General features: G+C 37.7%; 1 protein-coding gene across 7 annotated transcripts in view; it reads left to right on the top strand.

Moving 5' to 3' along the window:
* Positions 1–1,008: 1,008 nt before the first annotated feature.
* Positions 1,009–19,401, top strand: part of edil3a (EGF-like repeats and discoidin I-like domains 3a) — a 332,424-nt gene continuing 314,031 nt past the window's right edge. For 4 of the 7 annotated variants that reach the window (XM_022667538.2, XM_022667540.2, XM_022667537.2 and 1 more), the window contains exon 1: positions 1,009–1,456. In XM_022667538.2, the coding sequence (XP_022523259.1) occupies positions 1,393–1,456 (64 nt within the window). In that variant the 5' untranslated portion in view covers positions 1,009–1,392. The remainder of the gene's footprint in view (positions 1,457–19,401) is intronic. The other 3 variants (XM_022667539.2, XM_049470292.1, XM_049470291.1) reach the window with 1 other exon arrangement.

Genomic DNA, 19,401 nt, shown 5'->3' with positions numbered 1-19,401 from the left:
TAACAAAAGAACAGGACATGAGCAATCAAGATTATTGTATGCAGAAGCCGTAGAGGTGCAGGCTACTCACACTAGAGTGAGCTGAATTCATTATGTGATGCCCTGAAACTCATACTGAATACACTGAATACATTTCTGTTCATACTGATAGCATTTCTGTTTACACTAAAAACATGCTAAATATATACAAGGTACATTTTTATGTATATGTGACACATAATGAAAACATACAGAAAATGCTTCTATACTTGATAAATGTAGATCTGTTTGTACCGAATACTTAAAGGTCTCATTCCATGTTTTTTTTTTTTTTTTCATTCATTGTAAAATGTCTAGTTGTGGTCTCTAGTATGAATAAATGTCATGTGAGCCGTTTTTTTGTGAAAAAAAAATTGATAACGTTTCTTTCAGCTAAACTAACGCTACTAAACTCTTACCTCACACTTGGTGATTGTTGCTTGGGCAGTTTCGCCACGTTGAATCCCCAAATAATGCAAAGAAAACAAGTTCATATTATAAAGTTTTAAGAGTTCAGAAATCAATATTTGGTGAAATATCCCTGGTTTGTAATCACAGTTTTCATGCATCTTGGCATTTTCTCCTCCACCAGTCTTACACACTGCTTTTGGACAACTTTATGACTCTTGGTGCAAAAATTCACGCGGTTCAGCTTGGTTTGATGGCTTGTGATCATCCATCTTCCTCTTGATTATATTCCAGAGGTTTTCAATTTGGTAAAATCAAAGAAATTAATATTTTTTTCCAGAGCTGTATTTCTATTCGTAGCCTATTGAATACAAACTAAACACATTTATATTGAATACATTTCTGTTCATACTGGATACTGGTATTCATACTGAGTACATAATCGATGTTTATTGATAATCTCTCTCTCTCTCTCTCTCTCTCTCTCTCTCTCTCTCTCTCTCTCTCTCTACTGGCAGAGCGCGCGGGGCGGGGAGGAGCGAGGCGAGGTGCGCGTGCGGCGCTTTGCTGTTTTTTTCCCCCCTCTGCTTTTCATCGGGAGCACAGCGCCGCTGCTCGAGCGCCCGTGTAGCGACCGTCGTGGCAGCGCGCGCCGCTCCAGTCCGCGCTCCGCTCTCTCGGTGCTGCACGCTCTGAGCCGTCCTCGCCTTCGCGTCCCGCGCGGACTACCGGCTGTACGCGCGCCACTGCGGTACCGCTTTTAACGGAGAAAGACGCGCGTGCGACGCGCCTGGGATTTGCTTTTGCTATTTTTTTCTTCCTTCAGCCCTTTTTTATTATTTTCTTCATCCTTTAATCGGACGCGGCACCTGCGCGCGAGGAGCTACTCGGACGTGCGGGAACTCCACGGAGGACTGCCCCCGAAGTTGCCCCCCCTCCCTTCCCTGCCCCCGCGCGCGGATCAGGATGGGACCCCTCCTCGTCACCATCGTCCTCTGCGTGAGCGCGGCCGTCCCGCATCTCGCCAAAGGTGAGCTGCGCGCGCGTGCTTTTTTTTTTGCTTTTCTGCTCTCTCTCTCTCTCTCTCTCTTTTAATGCACACACTACACACACACACACACATAGGCACAAGCAGTGTGTACATACATACATGCATTGGTGCATGCATGCACACGCGCGCGCAAGCAGCGTGCACACGCACGCAGCGCGGCGTGCATGCATGACGAATTCATATGCGCAAAGAGAAATCCTTAAAGTAAGTTTAGTCAGCCGATCACACACCCAAAAAGACACGCAAATATCTGCAGGCGCGAGGGAGCGTGTGCGCGAGCGTGTGCGTGCGTGCCTGAGTGCGTACGCACAAGCTCCGAGGTCAGTCATCAGACACATCAGACACGGCTTGACCTGAGAACAGCAGTGTGGGAAGATGCTGCGTCTGATCAGCTCTGAAACCTATAGATGTAGCTGCTGCTGCCTCTGGGCAGCACTGGGCTCAGTCAGCCTCCCGGGCAGCACTCCTGGTATAGCCTATATTTATCGCATGCTGGATTCTGGCTGATCGTTGCACATGGTGCTTGTGAATAGCAGCAGCAGTGTCAGTAGAGAGATAGTAACTGAAAAAAAAAAAAAAAAAAAAACTTTAGCTGGACCTCATGTGCCTCTTGGATGTAGAAAGCTCTGGAACATGTGATGGAGTTGGTCATTGCTCTGGGTGGTGGGACACAAGGATGATTTAAATGCAAGGCAAATAACAGGGGAGGGACATGATCACTACTCCTACTACTAAGTGTGTATGTGTGTGACTGTGTCTACCGACGTTTGGCAGACTAGCTTGTTATGTGGACTAAATAGAGAGATAAAGATAAAGATATAGATAGGTATAGACATATACAGTACATTAGGGGAGTCAATGGATTTAAAAATGTATGCGAGAGCGCGAGAGAGAGAGAGAGAGAGAGAGAGAGAGAGAGAGAGAGAGAGAAAGAAAGAAGCAAAAGAAGGGTAAGAAAGTTCGAGTTAGTTATGAGATTTAATCCATATTTCAACAAAAACAGTAGCAATGTTGTGTTTACATTGCTAAACTGCTATGATATCTCTAATCTCTAAAAAACAAAGTGAATCATGGAAGGAAGTAAAAAAATTAAGGCATTCTCTAAATCAATATAGTATATATATATATATATAATAAATACAGCTCATAATAACTAGTTAAGTGGCCTAGATAAAGAGAATAAAGATATATACATAGATGGTATATACTGTAGATATATTTTAGGTGAGTCAATGAATTCAAAAATGTATGTGTGAAAGACAAAGAGAGAGAGAGAGAGAGAGAGAGAGAGAGAAATAGAAGCAGAAGAATGGTAAGAAAGTTTGAGTTATGATGAATATTTTATCCATATTTTAAGATTTTAAAAAAGTAATCGACCTTCTGAACTCAACAGTAGTACAGTGATAGATGGATAGAACAGAATAGTGATAGATAGTTAGATAGATAGATCGAATTAAGTTAAATACATACATGGAATATACTGTAAATATATATAATCAGGGGAGTCAATGGGTTCAAAAATGTATGTATGAGAGAGAAAGAGAGAGAGAGAGAAAGTGAGGGAGAAAGAAAGAGAAGCAGACGAATAGCAAGAAAGTTCAAGTTAGTTATGAGATTTAATCCATATTTTAACAAAAATAAAAAGTGTAGCAACAAAGTGTTTATATTGCTAAACTACTATAAAATCTCTAATCTCTGAAAAAAAGTGAATCTTTGGAGGAGGCTAGAGCCAAACGTGCGTTAATTTTTTTTTAAAAACAATGTAGGCATTCTCTAATCTCTTAATCTCATAGCTCATAATAACTAGTTATGTGGACTAGATAGATAAAGTAAAGATGTGTACATATATGGTATATACTGAAGATATATATTAGGGGAGTCAATTATTATTATAACACCTCTTTTAACACTAAAACTACAACAAATGACTTTATTTTTCCAAACATTTTTCAACATTAAAGGTCAGGGTTAATTTTCTTAGCTCATTTATTTATTTGATGTATTTAATGATGCACTCTATTGTTTTTCTTATTTGTTTGCTTATATATTTCTTCATTCTTATTAATTTATTAATTTATTTGTTTGTCCATCTATCTATTTGAGGATATCTCCCGAGGCATGTCATCACCTATTACTCACCACCATCTGAGCTGTGAGATGATGAGGCAGGCGCTGTATTGTTTGATTTTACCAAATTGAAAACCTCTGGAATATAATCAAGAGGAAGATGGATGATCACAAGCCATCAAACCAAACTGAACTGCTTGAATTTTTGCACCAGAGGTGCAGACATAAAGTTGTCCAAAAGCAGTGTGTAAGACTGGTGGAGGAGAACATGCCAAGATGCATGAACACTCTGAAACAAAACAGGATTATTCCACCGAATATTTATTTCTGAAATATGAATTTGTTTTCTTTGCATTATTCGAGGTCTGAAAGCTCTGCATCTTTTTTGTTATATTAGCCATTTTTCACTTTCTGTAAATAAATGCTCTGAATGACAATACAATAGAGGAATGTTATCTAATGTTATTTATAGAATAAAACAACATGTCAATTTTTTCAAGACAGAATTTCACTATTATCACAATATTACAATTTATTTTATTGGGTTTTTTTTTTGGCTTTCGGAATGATAACGATATTATTGTATGTATGATTAAAAAAAAATAAAAGTTTTTAGTACATTTTTAATTTTTTTTTTGTTCAAAATCTAGAGAGCAGCTTCATCCAAACATTCATCAAACCTACCAGACCACTAGAATAAATATATTAGATGTGGCAGGGACGGTCATGTCATGATACTGATAACATACATTTATCAGTAATATTTTTCTGCTCCTACTGCTTTTTAATTTAAAATCTTAGAACAATCTTAAGGACTGCTGCTTTAAAGATAATAAGAAAATTAAGTGATCTCCTTTCCTCAGCCTGGCAGTGCTTAGACCCCTCAATCTCCCTTGTGTCTCTCCTTGCCTTCCTCTTCTTAACATAATGGATTCCCCACTTATGATAGCTTGGGGTGCACTTGTTTCTTCAACACTCCTGACTGTACGGTCAGGAGTTAGAGGATTTGACACACTTCAAGGTAGGAACCTGGGAATTGGTGCAGCTGTGAATGGGCACAGCCTTACTTTACTTATCAGATTTTTCTTAATTTTTTTTCTTAAATTTTTATTTTTATTCTGATTGGTTAGATTGTCCTATGACAGACACGTGGGGGCAGAAGCCATTTTAAAAAGCTTTGATTGGTTAAAACCGCTGTCAGTCAACTAAAAAAAAGACTATTGCTTTGAATTAGTTGCTGTTTTTTATTTGAGTAAACTTACAAAATAAATGCTCACACTTACAATAATTATATTATATACTTCCTGATAAAAAATTATGTAATTATTTACATGCACTTTTGTCACCCCTTCTCTGAAGGGTTAGAAGGGCCTCACTGCACACCACTGACTAAACTACCCAAAAACCTGTGAAAAAAAAACTGTGAGTTAAGGTATAGTGAGTGCAATAAAAGCTGTAACAGATACGATGGCTTTATTAAGTGCTCTTGAAAGAGGTGGGTCTTCAGTTGACGCTTAAAGATAGTAAAGGGTTCTGCTGTTCAAACACTCAGGGGGACTTTATTCCACCAACTTGCGGCCAAGACAAAGAATAAATAGCCTGGATGCTTGTTTTGTCTTCTACATGCACTGCATATCAAAACTTTAATAATAAAGAATAAGAATGTTTTGAGCAACTCAATTTGGCCAAAGCAACATTTAAAGAAAAAAAAAAAAAAAGACTTCAAAATAACTACTCTCAAAATACTACTACCCATTTGGCATTGACAAGTTATTAAAGTTATCCAAAAGCAGTGTGCAAGACTGGTGGAGGAGAACACTGATTAAAAAAACTGTGATTAAAAACTAGGGTTATTCCACCAAATATTGATTTCTGAACACTTAAAATTGGTCTCTTAATGTTTTCAGAGCTGTAGTTGTATGTCATAGGTCTGCATTAGTGCATGAGTGGTCACTGTACCATTCAAACCTCTTCAACTTTTAAAGCCAATCTCAGCCTTGTGAGCATTAGGTGAAGTTTCTCCAATCAGTGATGGTTTGTCATGTCATCTGGTTTGGTGGTTTGATGGTTTGTAGGGCTGTCCCTAACGATTATTTTTTAAACGATTATTCTAACGATTATTTTTTTCGATTAGTCGACTAATCTATTCATTGAGAAACATATTTAAATAATTATTTTACGTTTTAAAGCAAACGATAAATTACTATATTTATATATAATAACAACAACAACAACAACACAAGCCTACTAAACCAAACCCCACACTTATAATCACTTACATGTACAGCACGTTGTTTAGATCTATAACGCTAAAAATGGATAAGCTCCCATACACCACAACCGTGTGTTGCACTGTTTTCTGTGACCGCTAGATTTTGTGACCACTGGCAAGTAGTTCTCAGCAGACCGGTGCACTGGCCGATTCGAAACGTGTTCGTTTCTAATGTTTACCCCGACTGGCCAAAACGGTTCAGTTTAGGGCTGAGGGTAAGGTGTAGGTATAGAAAGCTTCCGTTTTGCCAATGAACGCTCATAACCGTGAGCACTGGTCACAAAATTCCGACGGTGACAGAAAACGGTGTAACACCGCAGCGCCGACGGCGCTAGCTAAAATAACTTAAGGCAGCTAGCTTAGCTAAACACCTGAACTTATGAATAATGCTACTGTTTCTGGAAACTGCGAAATGCCATGCACAAATATAAACCAAAAATGTATAATTTCTGCCTGTGGCAGGTTTAAAACCTTTGGTAGACAGCCTTAAGTCTTTTTAAGGACACCCGCGGAGACCCTGATGTAAACGGTAACTTACTGTGTGACCCTGTTGACATAGTGCTCCTGGATGTTTGCGCTTCAAGTGCTCCTTTTGCACGTATGGCAGAGGACCACATTGTTGCCCTTTTGCGTGAAATGCTCCCAAACTTTAGATGCCCGCTGGCGTTTTTTTTGTAGCTGGAGATTGCTCTCCGGAGTCCAAGCTCTCTAGAGCTTAGATTCTCTGCCCGAACCCGACATGACCCGAGGCCCGCCCGTAAATCCGACCCGGGCTCCAGAAAATAGTCCGAGATGTAGGCGTCTGTTTTTTAATTATATTTTTATTTTAAAAAAAATAACGAAAACTGAAAGTGAAACTAAACTAATTTATTTATAAGCGCTGTTTTCACTACCGCAGTTCTACAGCGGGGGTGTTGTGCCGATTCTGTCCGCGAAGCGGGAGTCAGATTCAGCAGAGAGTCGGATTCGGCACAAACGCGGCGGCACCTCGCGGTCCGCGGTGTCAGTTGTAAGCGCTCGCGCTAGCCGCAAAATACGGCAGAAAACACTGAGGGAGCTGCAGAATTATGAATGGGACTAGAATATGAGCACGAGGAGATCAAAGAGAACCTTCACCTGTGAGTAGAACAAGCAAATATCTCTCTCTCTCTCTCTCTCTCTCTCTCTCGCACGTGAACTCCTCCGCGTTTGACTTGCAGAACTGTGTTTAGCTGTTCTTAAAAATCATTTTAATTAAATAATAGTTCTATGCTTCTATGTTACCGTGTTAATTAACATAATTCTGATCATATTTCGCTCATTAAAACAGCCCGAAAACAGCCAGTTGGAATTTTTGGGCCCGATCTAACCTCTAATGCTCTCCACAGGCGCCGCCATGTTTACGACGCGCCGATGCACGTTATGCAAATCGATGTATTTTTGTAATCGATGACGTCGATTATGTCGATGCGTCGCCCCAGCCCTAATGGTTTGGCATGTCATCTGCTGGTGTTGGTCCACTGTGTTATATAATCAAGTCCAAAGTCATGCTTCCCTCTGCTTTTTTGGAGAGACAGATTTCATTTTCCAGCAGGACTTGACACACTGCCAACACTCGCAAAAGTACCAACTATTATATGATATTCTAATTTTCTGAGACAATGGGTTTAGTTTTTTTCCATCGGCTGTAAGCCATAATCATCAACAATAAAAGAAATAAACACTTAAAATAGATCACTCTGTGTGTAATACATTTACACAATATAGGCTTCTTAGGCTTACAGCCCATAGAAAAAAGGTTTTACAAGGAATCTGAAGGAGTTTTTTTTGACTCTACCTCAACAAATGTCTCTCTTTTGGTTATGTCACTCCATTAATAATCTATAACAGGATAACAGAGTGTTCTCAGATTTAATATACTGGCTGAACCCTAGGGTGATATGGTGATATTTCAGCTGGCCTATGCTGAATATGAGCAATGAAGGTCTATGCTGAGGTCCAAACTGTCCCCCTTTTAGCCCTCAGCACGACAAGGTTGAATGCCTCTAGTGCTCATATCGATGCTCACTACACAGCATCTATCGTCGTAGGCAATTCCTGACAAAGAGCCCATTCGGAGCGTCACATGCTCCTGGCATCAACAAATAGATCCCCCATAAACACTGGCCTGCAGGTAGAGCTCGCCACATTGTTCCGTGCCATTATGCAATATATCAGCGGCTCAGTTTGAAGTCTGCGTGGCTGATTCAATGGCATTGTGTTTCGCTCGCCAGATGCTTTAGACAGACCGTGAAATAACACTACAAGATGACAAGAGGAGCTTTGTTCAGAGGAATCTATTTGTGGGTGGTAATGGGGCCTGTTCGAGGTTAAGGCTTGCGGTATCTTTCTCGGGCCAGGTCGTATAGATAGTGTCACTGGTGGAGAATGCGGGCTATGCCTTCTGGGCAGGTTCTTCATTGTGTCTTTGTAGGTTGTATCTGTATTGCAGGCTTTCTCTAGTTGGGTCAATAAGGTCAGAAGTGGACTTTTTAGTACTCTCCCCCAGTCATTTGTTCTTTTAGGCATCAATAAAATCAATCCACTTTAAATTCTAGCAAAGCTAAGTAGGTTCTAAGTAAACCTATACAAAATAACCTGTAGTATTTATTAGCTGAGGTTCAGGATATCTTTGCTGTCATGCAAAAACACTGCATTTTCAAAATGTCTACCTAGCAGGAGAAGGGAAAACAATGTTCTAAACTTTCAGTGTATGTCAAAAGATTCAAATATATCAAAAGATCACAAATTGAGGTCCATTTAAAAAAAAAAGTAAGATAGTGTTTAGCCTTTAAAAAAAAAACCTGCAAAGACCCTGCAAGTAAGATCTAGCTACTTGTAAAGATTTTTCAGTGTACTCTTCAGAGAACTAAATGCACATTTTCATTAAGATGTTTCTAAATGTTTCAGAATGTTAAGCTTTTTCTGCTTCTCACTATACAAATAATTCTAAAACATTAAATGATGCTGAGGTGTGGACTTTATCCATTGTTCTGAGAACACCAACTTCACAAGTTTCAGCAGTTTTAGAAGTTTAGCAGTTTCATTCGCAAAATATTTACTTTTTGTCTATTTTTTTTTTAACCTGCCATTAAGAGCTTCTTTATTAGCACCACAAATGTTCCTTCAGATGATCCAGATTGTTGAGTCATCTCCTCATAGAAGAAATGGGCACAAATTTAATGATCTACCAGGTGTGGTTGTATGATTGTAGGGGGTCCAATATACAGCTCTGGAAAGAACGTAGAGACCACTTCAGTTTCTGAATCTGTTTCTCAGATTTTGCTATTTATAGCTATATGTTTGAGTAAAATGAACATTGTTGTTTTATTCTATAAAATACAGACAAGATTTCTCCCAAATTCCAAATAAAAATATTGTCATTTACAGCATTTATTTACAGAAAATGAGAAATGGCTGAAATAACAAAAAAGAGGCAGAGCTTTCAGACCTCAAATAATGTAAAGAAAACAAGTTCATATTCATAAAGTTTTAAGAGTGCAGAAATCAATATTTGGTGGAATAACCCTCGTTTTTAATCACAGTTTTCATGCATCTTGGCATCATGTTCTCCTCCACCAGTCTTACACACTGCTTTTGGATAACTTTATGCCACTCATGGTGCAAAAATTCAAGCAGTTCAGTTTGGTTTGACGGCTTGTGATCATCCATCTTCCTCTTGATTATATTCCAGAGGTTTTTAATTTGGTAAAACCAAAGAAACCCATCGTTTTTAAGTGGCCTCTTTTTTCCAGTTTGTATGTGTAATAGGCTGATCTATCTATATGTTTCACAGCTGCAGTTAGGTCTTTTTCATTTGCACGCTAGTGTAGATGTTTTTTGGTTTTTTTTTTTTTTTTTACAGTTTAGGGACATTCTTGACATATTTGCTGTGCTTTTTTTTATTGGTTGACACTGTAGAAAAAAAAGAAGGCTCAAATGTACTAATATTGAATATTGAAGTCTGATGTGAATGTAATTGCTAAGCAATTAATGGTGTGATTGTATAATTACATTTTAATAGAACAGCAAAAAATCTGTAATAGCTTGGATACAGCGCTTAGGGTAATTACCTGCTTGATTTTTTTATGACGCTGTGTAACCTCTTCCAGATGTTTGCCACTTAAAAGCACTTACGCTGCGGCATATTTGCGCCGCGACTGAAGACAGTTCCCCCAGTAATGGACCTGTGTTGAGAGCGCGAGACCAATTTGTGCTGGTTGGATGAGCCGTGGCTCCTTAAGCTCTCATACTAGAGGTCTTAATCCCGCCATACTTTAACCTCGCTGTCACCGTCGTATGCCCACTTCATTAGACAGAAGGTTTCCTCTAATGTCCTTCCAGGTCTGTGGTGTGACATTTACGCTTTAATTGTGGGAACGGAACCGCGGGTACTTCAGCGAGCGCAGGAAATGTTAAGCTCTCTACAGGGTGGGAATCAAGTGTACATTGTTAATACTCTTTGCACGCCTCATTAGCTTATATTTTTGCGAACGCACGGCGCTATCCAGTCCAGTTTTGAAATGTTAATGTGTGCAGGGCTTTGATTCCAATGGGCCTTGAAGCTGAACATAAATGCACGTCTCAAACCCTCTGTGATGTTGAGTCGCGTGGGAGAATGGCTGTGACTTGAAGCGGTATTCCATGTTTGCTTAAAACAAAACGAAACTTTATTATATATATAAATACAGCCATATTAATATGAAAGTTGTAGAGGCATTATGTGTCTTACAAGTTTAGATAAGGCTGTTAGATATTCTTGTCTTTGGAATGCTGTGGCCATTAATGCAATGAGTATCTTGAAGCAGCTACTCACTGTATGGTCTGGATGCAGATGCACTCTTGAGAGGGGTCTCCGGTTAGTGATATTAAACAGCTTTATTCTCTTTCTGTTGGATATTCTGTTGGCTAGTCTTGTCTTTGGATGGTTGCAGCCATGAATGCAATTAGTGTTTTAAGGCAGAAATTGTTTATATGGTCTGAAAGATGTGTCAAACAGCTTTACTCTCTTTCCCCCATGAGAGGTGTTAGTCTTACACATTCTACAGATAGGATATATTCAGCCATTATGAACGTTCAGATAATGTGATTGTTGGACATTCTTGTCTTTGGATGGTTGCAGCCATGAATTTAATTAGTATCTTAAGGCAGAAACTCACTGTATGGTCTGAATGATGCACTCTCAAGAGAGGTATCCAGTTAGTGGTACGAAACAGCTTTATTCTCTTTCCTCCATGAGAGGCGTTAGTTATACACATTCAACAGATAGGATATGAGTCAATTCAATTCAATTCAATTTTATTTATATAGCGCTTTTTACAACAAAGGTTGTCACAAAGCCGCTTTACAGGAAAAACAGGTCCACGCCTCTTATGAGTAGCACCACAGAGATGCCAATTTTATGGTGACACAGTGGCAAGGAAAAACTCCCTTTAAGAGGAAGAAACCTTGGAAGGAACCAAGACTCAGTCCGAGGAACCCATCCTACTCGGGTTGACCCGCTCAGTACAAACAAACAAAAAACAACAAACAAATAACAGAACAAAACAGTACAGAGAATTAATGTGAACTATGGCTAATATAACAGGTACTAATTTATGAATATTATGTAAGTTTAGAATCCGGTTAGTGGTATTAAACTGCTTTATTCTCTTTCTTACTGAGAGTCCTTCATTATATAAGTTCAAATAAGGCTGCTGAATATTCCTGTCCTTTAATGATTGCAGGTATTAATGCAATGAGAAAAATCTTTCTTTGTTTATTTTGGTTTGTGTGAAAAGGTTTTTATTGTTAAAATTGCTTGGCTATGCATAAAAGACTCCCAGGATTATATTGATTATCAAGGTCTTAAAGAATGTTTTTTTACACAGTCTGTTGCAGCTATGGTCTGAAAGATGCACTCTCAAGAGGGACTTCTGGTTAGTGGCATAGTACAGCTTTGTTCCTTTTGTCTCCATGAGAAGTGTTAGTCTTACACATTCTACACATATATCAGCCTAAATTTGATTTGATCAAATTCAGCTTACAGAATAAAAAGGCTAATTTAGATAAATATTGCCTAATCACACATTTTAGGCTAAAGATTAGCACATAATTAGCACATAGCAATAAAGCTCTGATTGATTTTTACATTTCTACTCATAACCCTTTGTCTTATATAAATAAGCACTTCACGCTAGTTGTCCAGTTTGCTCTGTCTCCATGAGGCTGGATGATATTTGGCTTGGTGGAGTGAAAGAAGGCGGTGAAAGTCACAGGCAGGTCACAGGAAGAGGTCAGTAATTATGGCTTTCCATCTCTCTGCTCTTCACTCTCACTGTTAATAGCCTCGCGCTTAATGAACGGACAGAGGTCATTCTCTGCCGGATCGCCGGCTCTGAGAGAAGCGCGTGGAACGGCACGCTCTCTCTGGCCGAGTGCCCGTCGAAGACACAAGCACAAACGTGTAGCGGGGATTAATATTTCATAATGACCTTCTGTGATTGAGTGTCATTGGCTTGCAGTCATTGTTCTCGTTTTATCCTGGGGAGCTATTGTTGTATTCGCTGTCTGGGCCATCTGGCTGTTTAAGGGTATTAGCGTTGAGAAAGGGGCTCATTTGTTAAATTGTTTAAGTAGGACATGTTAGATAGACTGTAGCATCCTTTAGTTTGTTGCCACAAAATTGTAGTTTTGCTTGAATTGTAGAAAAAAAAAACGCTTTTAAAAATTAGGAATTGCACAAATAGCTTCCCCCACATTTTGTTTTAATCATGGATAGGTTTGAAAATGCGTCTGGCCATTTTCAAATTGCTTTTGATTTTTCATCATTATTCTCTTCCCTCCACAATATGTATTAGTCTTACACATTCTACAAGTATATGAGCCAGGAATTATGTAAATTTATATAAGGCTTCTAGAAATTCCTGGAAGGTCTTGGATGTAATTGCACCCCACTCCATGACACCAGTAACCTTTGATTGCAACTTTAAACAGCTGAAGTTACAGGATGTTCCAACTTATTTAAGGGATCTCAGGTAAAGGCAATGGTTCTTGATAAAATTATGACACCTAGAAACTCATATGAATGTTTAGCTGGCTATTTTTCTATCTATCTTTATTCTCTTTCCTCCACAAGACGTATTAGTCTTACACATTCTACAAATACACGAGGCAGAAAATATGTAAGCTCATTTAAGGCTGCTGGAAGTTCCTGGAAGTTCTTGGATGGTTGCATCCAAGACCAAGAATATCTAAGCATCCACTGGGTGATCTGGCATCGTAAGGAATTGCACCCCAACCCATGACACCAGTAAAATTTGATTGCAACTTTTGATGGCAAATTTTGCAACTGTTTTAACTGTTACAAATGACAACATCTCTTTTCTTTGTATTTATTGGTTGATCTCAATCCTTTTAAAACATTAAACAGCTAGAAGATGATCCAAATTATTCAAGGGATCTCAAAGAAGTATGGTCAAAGAAGTATCCATGCATATTTTCTTTTCTACAGAAGATGTATTAGTCTTACACATTCTACAAAAACATGATGCAGGAACTATGTAAGTTAATATAAGGCTGTTGGAAATACCTGGAAGTTCTTGGATGGTTGCAACCAAGGGCAATAATATCCAAGCATCCATTGAGTGATCTGGCATCAGGTGAAACTATAATGACATGGTACTTGCTAAGTATTTTAGTATTAAATAAGTAAGTTTAGATTGTAGACATTTTAATATAGAACCATTTGTAATTAGACTGTACTTAAACTCCCTCACAAACACTATTCTTCAGACAAATACCACCATATCACCCAGCCTCACTGAGCTTATCGTGGCTGGCATTGCTAGATGGTCTGGAGGCGTCTCCACAGAGAGAGGGTTTAACGAGATGGGAAGAAAAGAACTAGAAATAACTTCTTCAGAACTTCTAGAATTCTAGAAATAAAGAATCCAAACTTTGCCATATATACTCTTATAACTTACTGTAAGTAGATATGATACCATATCTCTACGTGTCTTTTTCCACAGAGGCCTTTAGGTACACACAGAGACTCGGCTATGTAGAGTCACTGTGCTTCACTATCTTCCCTCACAGTCTCTGAAGCTTAATATGAGTTCTACCAAAATAGGCGACTATGGAAAGTAAATTCCAAGCATGACACACAATATTATAGCCTTGTAAGGTCTTTTTTCCATCTGAAAATATCTCCTGCCCTTTCTACTGTGTGTGAATATTTAATAACAAATGGACCAGTACTCCACCATATCTAGATTTCTTTTGAATTAGCAATATTTAGATATTGATCATTTTATTTCTGGTGATAACAAAAGCATTGTGTAGTTTGTTTGTTAGGGATGCATTGATACCATTGTGTTTTTTTTCCCAACTGAGTATAAGTATATGTAGTATTTTTGTACCTGCTGACACCAATACACCTATATATACCTACTTATAATTAAATAATTGATTAATGAATTGTTAACTTGTTAATTTTGATAGTTGTTGTAAGAGTCACATTATTTAAAAACTTTTTTTACTTTTCCAAATAAGAAATTAAGATATTTTGCTTAAATAAAAAAATAAATAGAGATTAGTTTTACTCTGTGGACCTGTCAGTCCTGACATTGTCTGTCCGCTTTCTCTGAACTCTGATTCACACATTAAAGACTCCAACTCCCAGCATGCACTCACACAGGCCCTTCCAGACTCTGCTTATCACGTGACACTACAGCATTCACACTCTCCAAGCTTCTGATTGCCCACACCTGTCTGTTTTAGTATAAATACCCCTCTGTTTCAAATGCTCTTGGCGGAGTATTGAACTTAGCTTGCTAGCTCTTCTACAAAGCATTTCTTTTGATTGTTTTCCTTTGTTACCAACCCATTGTTGTGTTTTTTGACCACTCTCTTGCCTTAAACTTTGTACTGTATGTTTTCCTTTGCCGACCCTTATTCTTTTTACTTAGCCCTTTCCTGTTGGATTCCCCGAGTATTGCACCTTTGCTTAACCACTCTTCCATGTACGTTGATGTTCCTTACTGCCCTTTTGCTGTGCTTTCAAAGAAGTGCAAAGAAAACAAGTTAATATTCATAATGTTTTAAGAGTTCAGAAATCAATATTTGGTGGAATAACCCTGTTTTTTAATTACAGTTTTCATGCATCATGGCATGTTCTCCTCCACCAGTCTTACACACTGCTTTTGGACAACTTTATGCTTTTACTCCTGGTGCAAAAATTCAAGCAGATCAGCTTGGTTTGATGGCTTGTGATCATCCATTTTTTCTCTTGATTATATTCCAGAGGTTTTCAATTTGGTAAAATAGGAGAAACTCGTCATTTTTAAGTAGTCTCTTATTTTTTTTTTTTCCAGAGCTGTATATCAGGTTAAACTGCACCTGAAAAGCCGTTTGGCTTAAATACAAGAAGTGAAATACACTCTACAGTTTGTTTGAACTTGGACCAAGACCACCTCTTCTCCTGGGTCCTGGGTCTTGGTGCAGTTGTTGTGATCCACACCCTAATAAAATTACTGTTTTTATACCTGGCGAAACAAACCACACCAAGACCACAAAGAAACCAGAGTTTGTTTTAAATTAACCAAATAATAATGGTGTTAAAAATGACCTTAAATCATACTTTTTTCCTCATCTCTTTTTCCACTACCTATTTTTTTACATATTTTTTGCTTTAGCTGCATCAGTGCAAATTACGACCTGATTTTTATCTTCTTATAAGCTGCAGCTTGTTCTACAGTACCAGGCCTTTTTTTAACGATATCCGTTTAATGTGATGACATCTGTGCTTTCCATAGCCATTCTCCTGTCAGGCCTTTGTGCATGCGCTGCATTGTAGTCTCCCGGCTTATTCCGCTGCACTGTTCCCGTCTTTCATGCGCCTCAGCCAAGTGAGTCTCTGCATCTATTACTGTAGTCAGTCAGCTAACTCCTTGGAATGACTGAAAGGGTTTTACAATAAGCCTCAATCATTTTCCGCAGATTTAGAAAAATTAACAATTTATGCTGGAGGCCACGTTCCAGCTGGTGATGCAAAGCACGGTAACACAGAGCACAGATCACTCTGGAGGAAGGAAGGCTACGAGTTATAAGGCAAAGCCCTATTATGTGAGATTTTATTCTCTGTAAGTACTGGCTGTGTTTGTGAAGGAAGGAGCAACTAATGTTTTGGAATACCAATGGTAGTAAAATGGTATTAAAAAGCAGCCAATGCGACCATGTATACATGTGTAAATGCAGTTGGCCTAGTTAGTAGCACAGCTTTGTATCCCTGAGTCTCAAAAGTCTCAACGAATGAGTGAACGTCATGTACACAGAGGACTTAAAGGAGAACTCCGGTGTAAAATTTGTGAGACTTTTTTGTAGTAAAACATAATAAAATGTATTTACCTTTGATGAGTAGCACGACTCCGTTCTTCCACAGCGTTCCGAGATCCAGAAATTTTAACAGTTTGTCCAAACACCCTTCAGACTGGGTGACACGGGGCATAATTTGCCCTGATAAATTGTTTTTTCCATCGATATCCAGGCTAAAAGTAGCTCCACACCTCCTTGCTAGAATTCGGAGAGCCCTGACATTTAAAACGAGGCATTAATAACTTAAAAAATGCACAAGAAGCTTATTAAAAAACACTGTTTACATCCTATAATATATATATATATATATATATATATATATATATATATATATATATATATATATATATATATATATATATATATGTTATTGTCAGCGTTATGGGATGTAAACAGTAGTTTTTAATGAGTTTCTTAAAGAAAAAGCGATTTATCAGGCAAATTATGCCCTGTGTCACCCAGTCTGAAGGGTGTTTGGACAAACTGTTAAAATTTCTGGATCTCGGAACGCATCTCGGAATGTTTTACTACACCAAAAGTCCATTTTACACCATATACCCTATCGGCACTGCACTGTCCTGTCTTTTAAATTGTCTCGTCTTTTGTATTTATTGTATTTATTGTTATTAAGTGTTTTAGTAGTCGTCACTCCTGCACTTTATGTTGTCTATTGCTTGTTGTTCCATGTTGCACTATGGATTTCACCACACTGTGTACCTGTACTCAGATGTAATGAGAATAAAAGCCTCTTGACTTGACATGACTTAAATTCTCCTGTAAAGTAATTTCTTAGGAAGCTGACAAACATAAAAGTACAATCCCATTTCTAATTTCTACCCCTATGCCTTGTTTTCAAGTGTAACCCTTCCCCTCGTAACAGAGTTACAATTGTGAAGCTTTTATACCAATTAAAATGTTTTTTTTTTCTTCTCTAAGTCAAGAAGTATCAGCTCTACATTTGGCGGCATTCCCATTGAAATTCATCAATTGAAAGTAGGAATCTTTGAAAAAAAAAATTAAAATGTTTAAAAGGAAGGCAGCATTAGTTTTAAGAACTTTCAGATGATGTAAATATTTTATATATATATTTTCTTTTTTTTAAGTTATGAACCTGTATTTTGACTTTAAAGGGAATTTCCATTGAAATTTCCTACTTGGAAATATACTATTTTTACAAATGAAAAACACCATTCGTTTGTAGTTTCAGTTTTAAGTTTCAGGCAGTGTGAAACTTCTATACAAATACACCAAATGTCAAAATCAAAAAATAGCAGCTCAGCTTTTGGGGTATTTTTATTGAAATGTACAACTTATAACTAGGAAATGTGGAAAAATATTTGTTTAGGGCATTTCCATTAATATTTTTACTTGGAACCAGAAACTGATATCCAACTCTACATTTGATGCATTCCCGTTGAAATTATTTAATTATTAGGAATTTTTGAAAAATTAGTTTAAATGGAAGGCAGCATTTGTTTTAGGAACTTTCAGGTGATGTAAATATTTTATATTGTAATTATATATTTTTTTATCTATAAGTCAAGATCCTGCAGATCGACCTTTGGGGGAATTTTCTATTCGGAACTAGAACATTTTTAAATCTGAAATTCAATAGGAGACGCCCTTAACCTAAAGAACTTTCAGGTGATGTGAGAGTTCTTTATCGATTATATACTGTAGGTTTAATATAGTAGGGTCTATATCAATGTAATTTTTTTTTTTAAACAAAAACCATCAGCTTGACTTTTGTGGCCATTTCCTTTTTTAAATGTTCTAATTTAAACAAACAAACAAAAAAAAACAAAATCAGAAAAAAATGAGTAAAAAAGGATCGTAGCATGAAGACTGTAGAAATGTTCAGCACCCTCACTGACCACCAGTGATGTAATGTTGATGTTTTCTGTACGACACTTTTGCTTTTGCTTTTTTGTTTTCCTTACGGGATCCCAGAAACCATATGCTCTCAAAACGTTTTACACAACTGTGAATGCCTAACAATGACGTGAACATCTGCCCTTAATCACGGAATAAAGACACCAGAAGCTTTCACCAGAAGCCATTAGCAGATAGCGGCCGCCGGACCCCTGGACTCAATAATAGGTTCTAACCTCAAACGGCATCTGATGTGGACTTTTTGTGGAGCAATAAATCAAGTCCAGCTTAGGCATGACACAATATTCCCTGCTCTGTGTCGTCCCTGGAGACCGCAAATCTCCTCACAAAGCCTGCATTACTTTAATTCCACAAAGATGCTTAAAATCAATGTCTTTCACAATAAACAGATCCCGTTTTGCCTGAACCCTTGGGGAGGAATTTTTGGATTTGCTATACTTAGCCAGCTGTAGCATATTGTAAAGATGAAACGTAAAACAATAAAAAACATACATTTATCAAGACAAGAGCAGTTAAACTGGCCTATTAAGAGCCCTATCTGGTCTATATCCTCAATGTGCTTTCATTTACTTTTAGTGCCCAAACTAGCATGAGGTAAAATGTAACATAGAACAGTTATAATAGAGTTAAATACATTGAAAAAAGTGATTCAAGAATTTGGCAATCTTCATGTTTCCCATGCCATCAGTCTTAGTGAATTTTGACAGTTCTTGGAAGGACATATACAAAGATAATCATGTTTGATAGCTGAGTTTAGCTTCTGTTTAATAGCCTAAAGCTAATTTGCTAGTGTAGCAGTCAGGATCAGTTAAACACAGGAAACGTTCTTAAGGGTTGTAACAGATACTTTCAGTGAGGAACTAACTGGGTCTTCAAGATTTAATAATTTATGACAATTTAAAAAAATATATAGACTATCTACAGTATATTTAACACCATTTGATCCATGCTTGTTTTTAAATCTTTTTTTATTCTATTCAATTATTGATTATTGGTGGTAATTATGGTATGAATTTTTAAGAGGTTTTTAACTTTTTTTTTAATGTTTTCTTTTATATATCTGGAAAATATGAAGAGACCACACTTGAAAAAAAGTTGTATATTTAAATATAATTAAGCCATCAAACCAAGCTGATCTGCTTGAAATTTTGCACCAGGAGTGGCATAAAGTTATCCAAAAGCAGTGTGGAAGACTGGTGGAGGAGAACATGCCAAGATGCATGAAAACTGTGGTTAAAAACCAGGGTTATTCCACCAAATATTGATTTCTGAACTCTTAAAACTTTATGAATATGAACTTGTTTCCTTTGCATTATTTGAG

Source organism: Astyanax mexicanus, chromosome 22 (genome assembly GCF_023375975.1).
Source record: "Astyanax mexicanus isolate ESR-SI-001 chromosome 22, AstMex3_surface, whole genome shotgun sequence".
NCBI classification, from domain to species: Eukaryota; Metazoa; Chordata; class Actinopteri; order Characiformes; family Acestrorhamphidae; genus Astyanax; species Astyanax mexicanus.
This window is presented reverse-complemented; position numbering and strand designations above follow the sequence as displayed.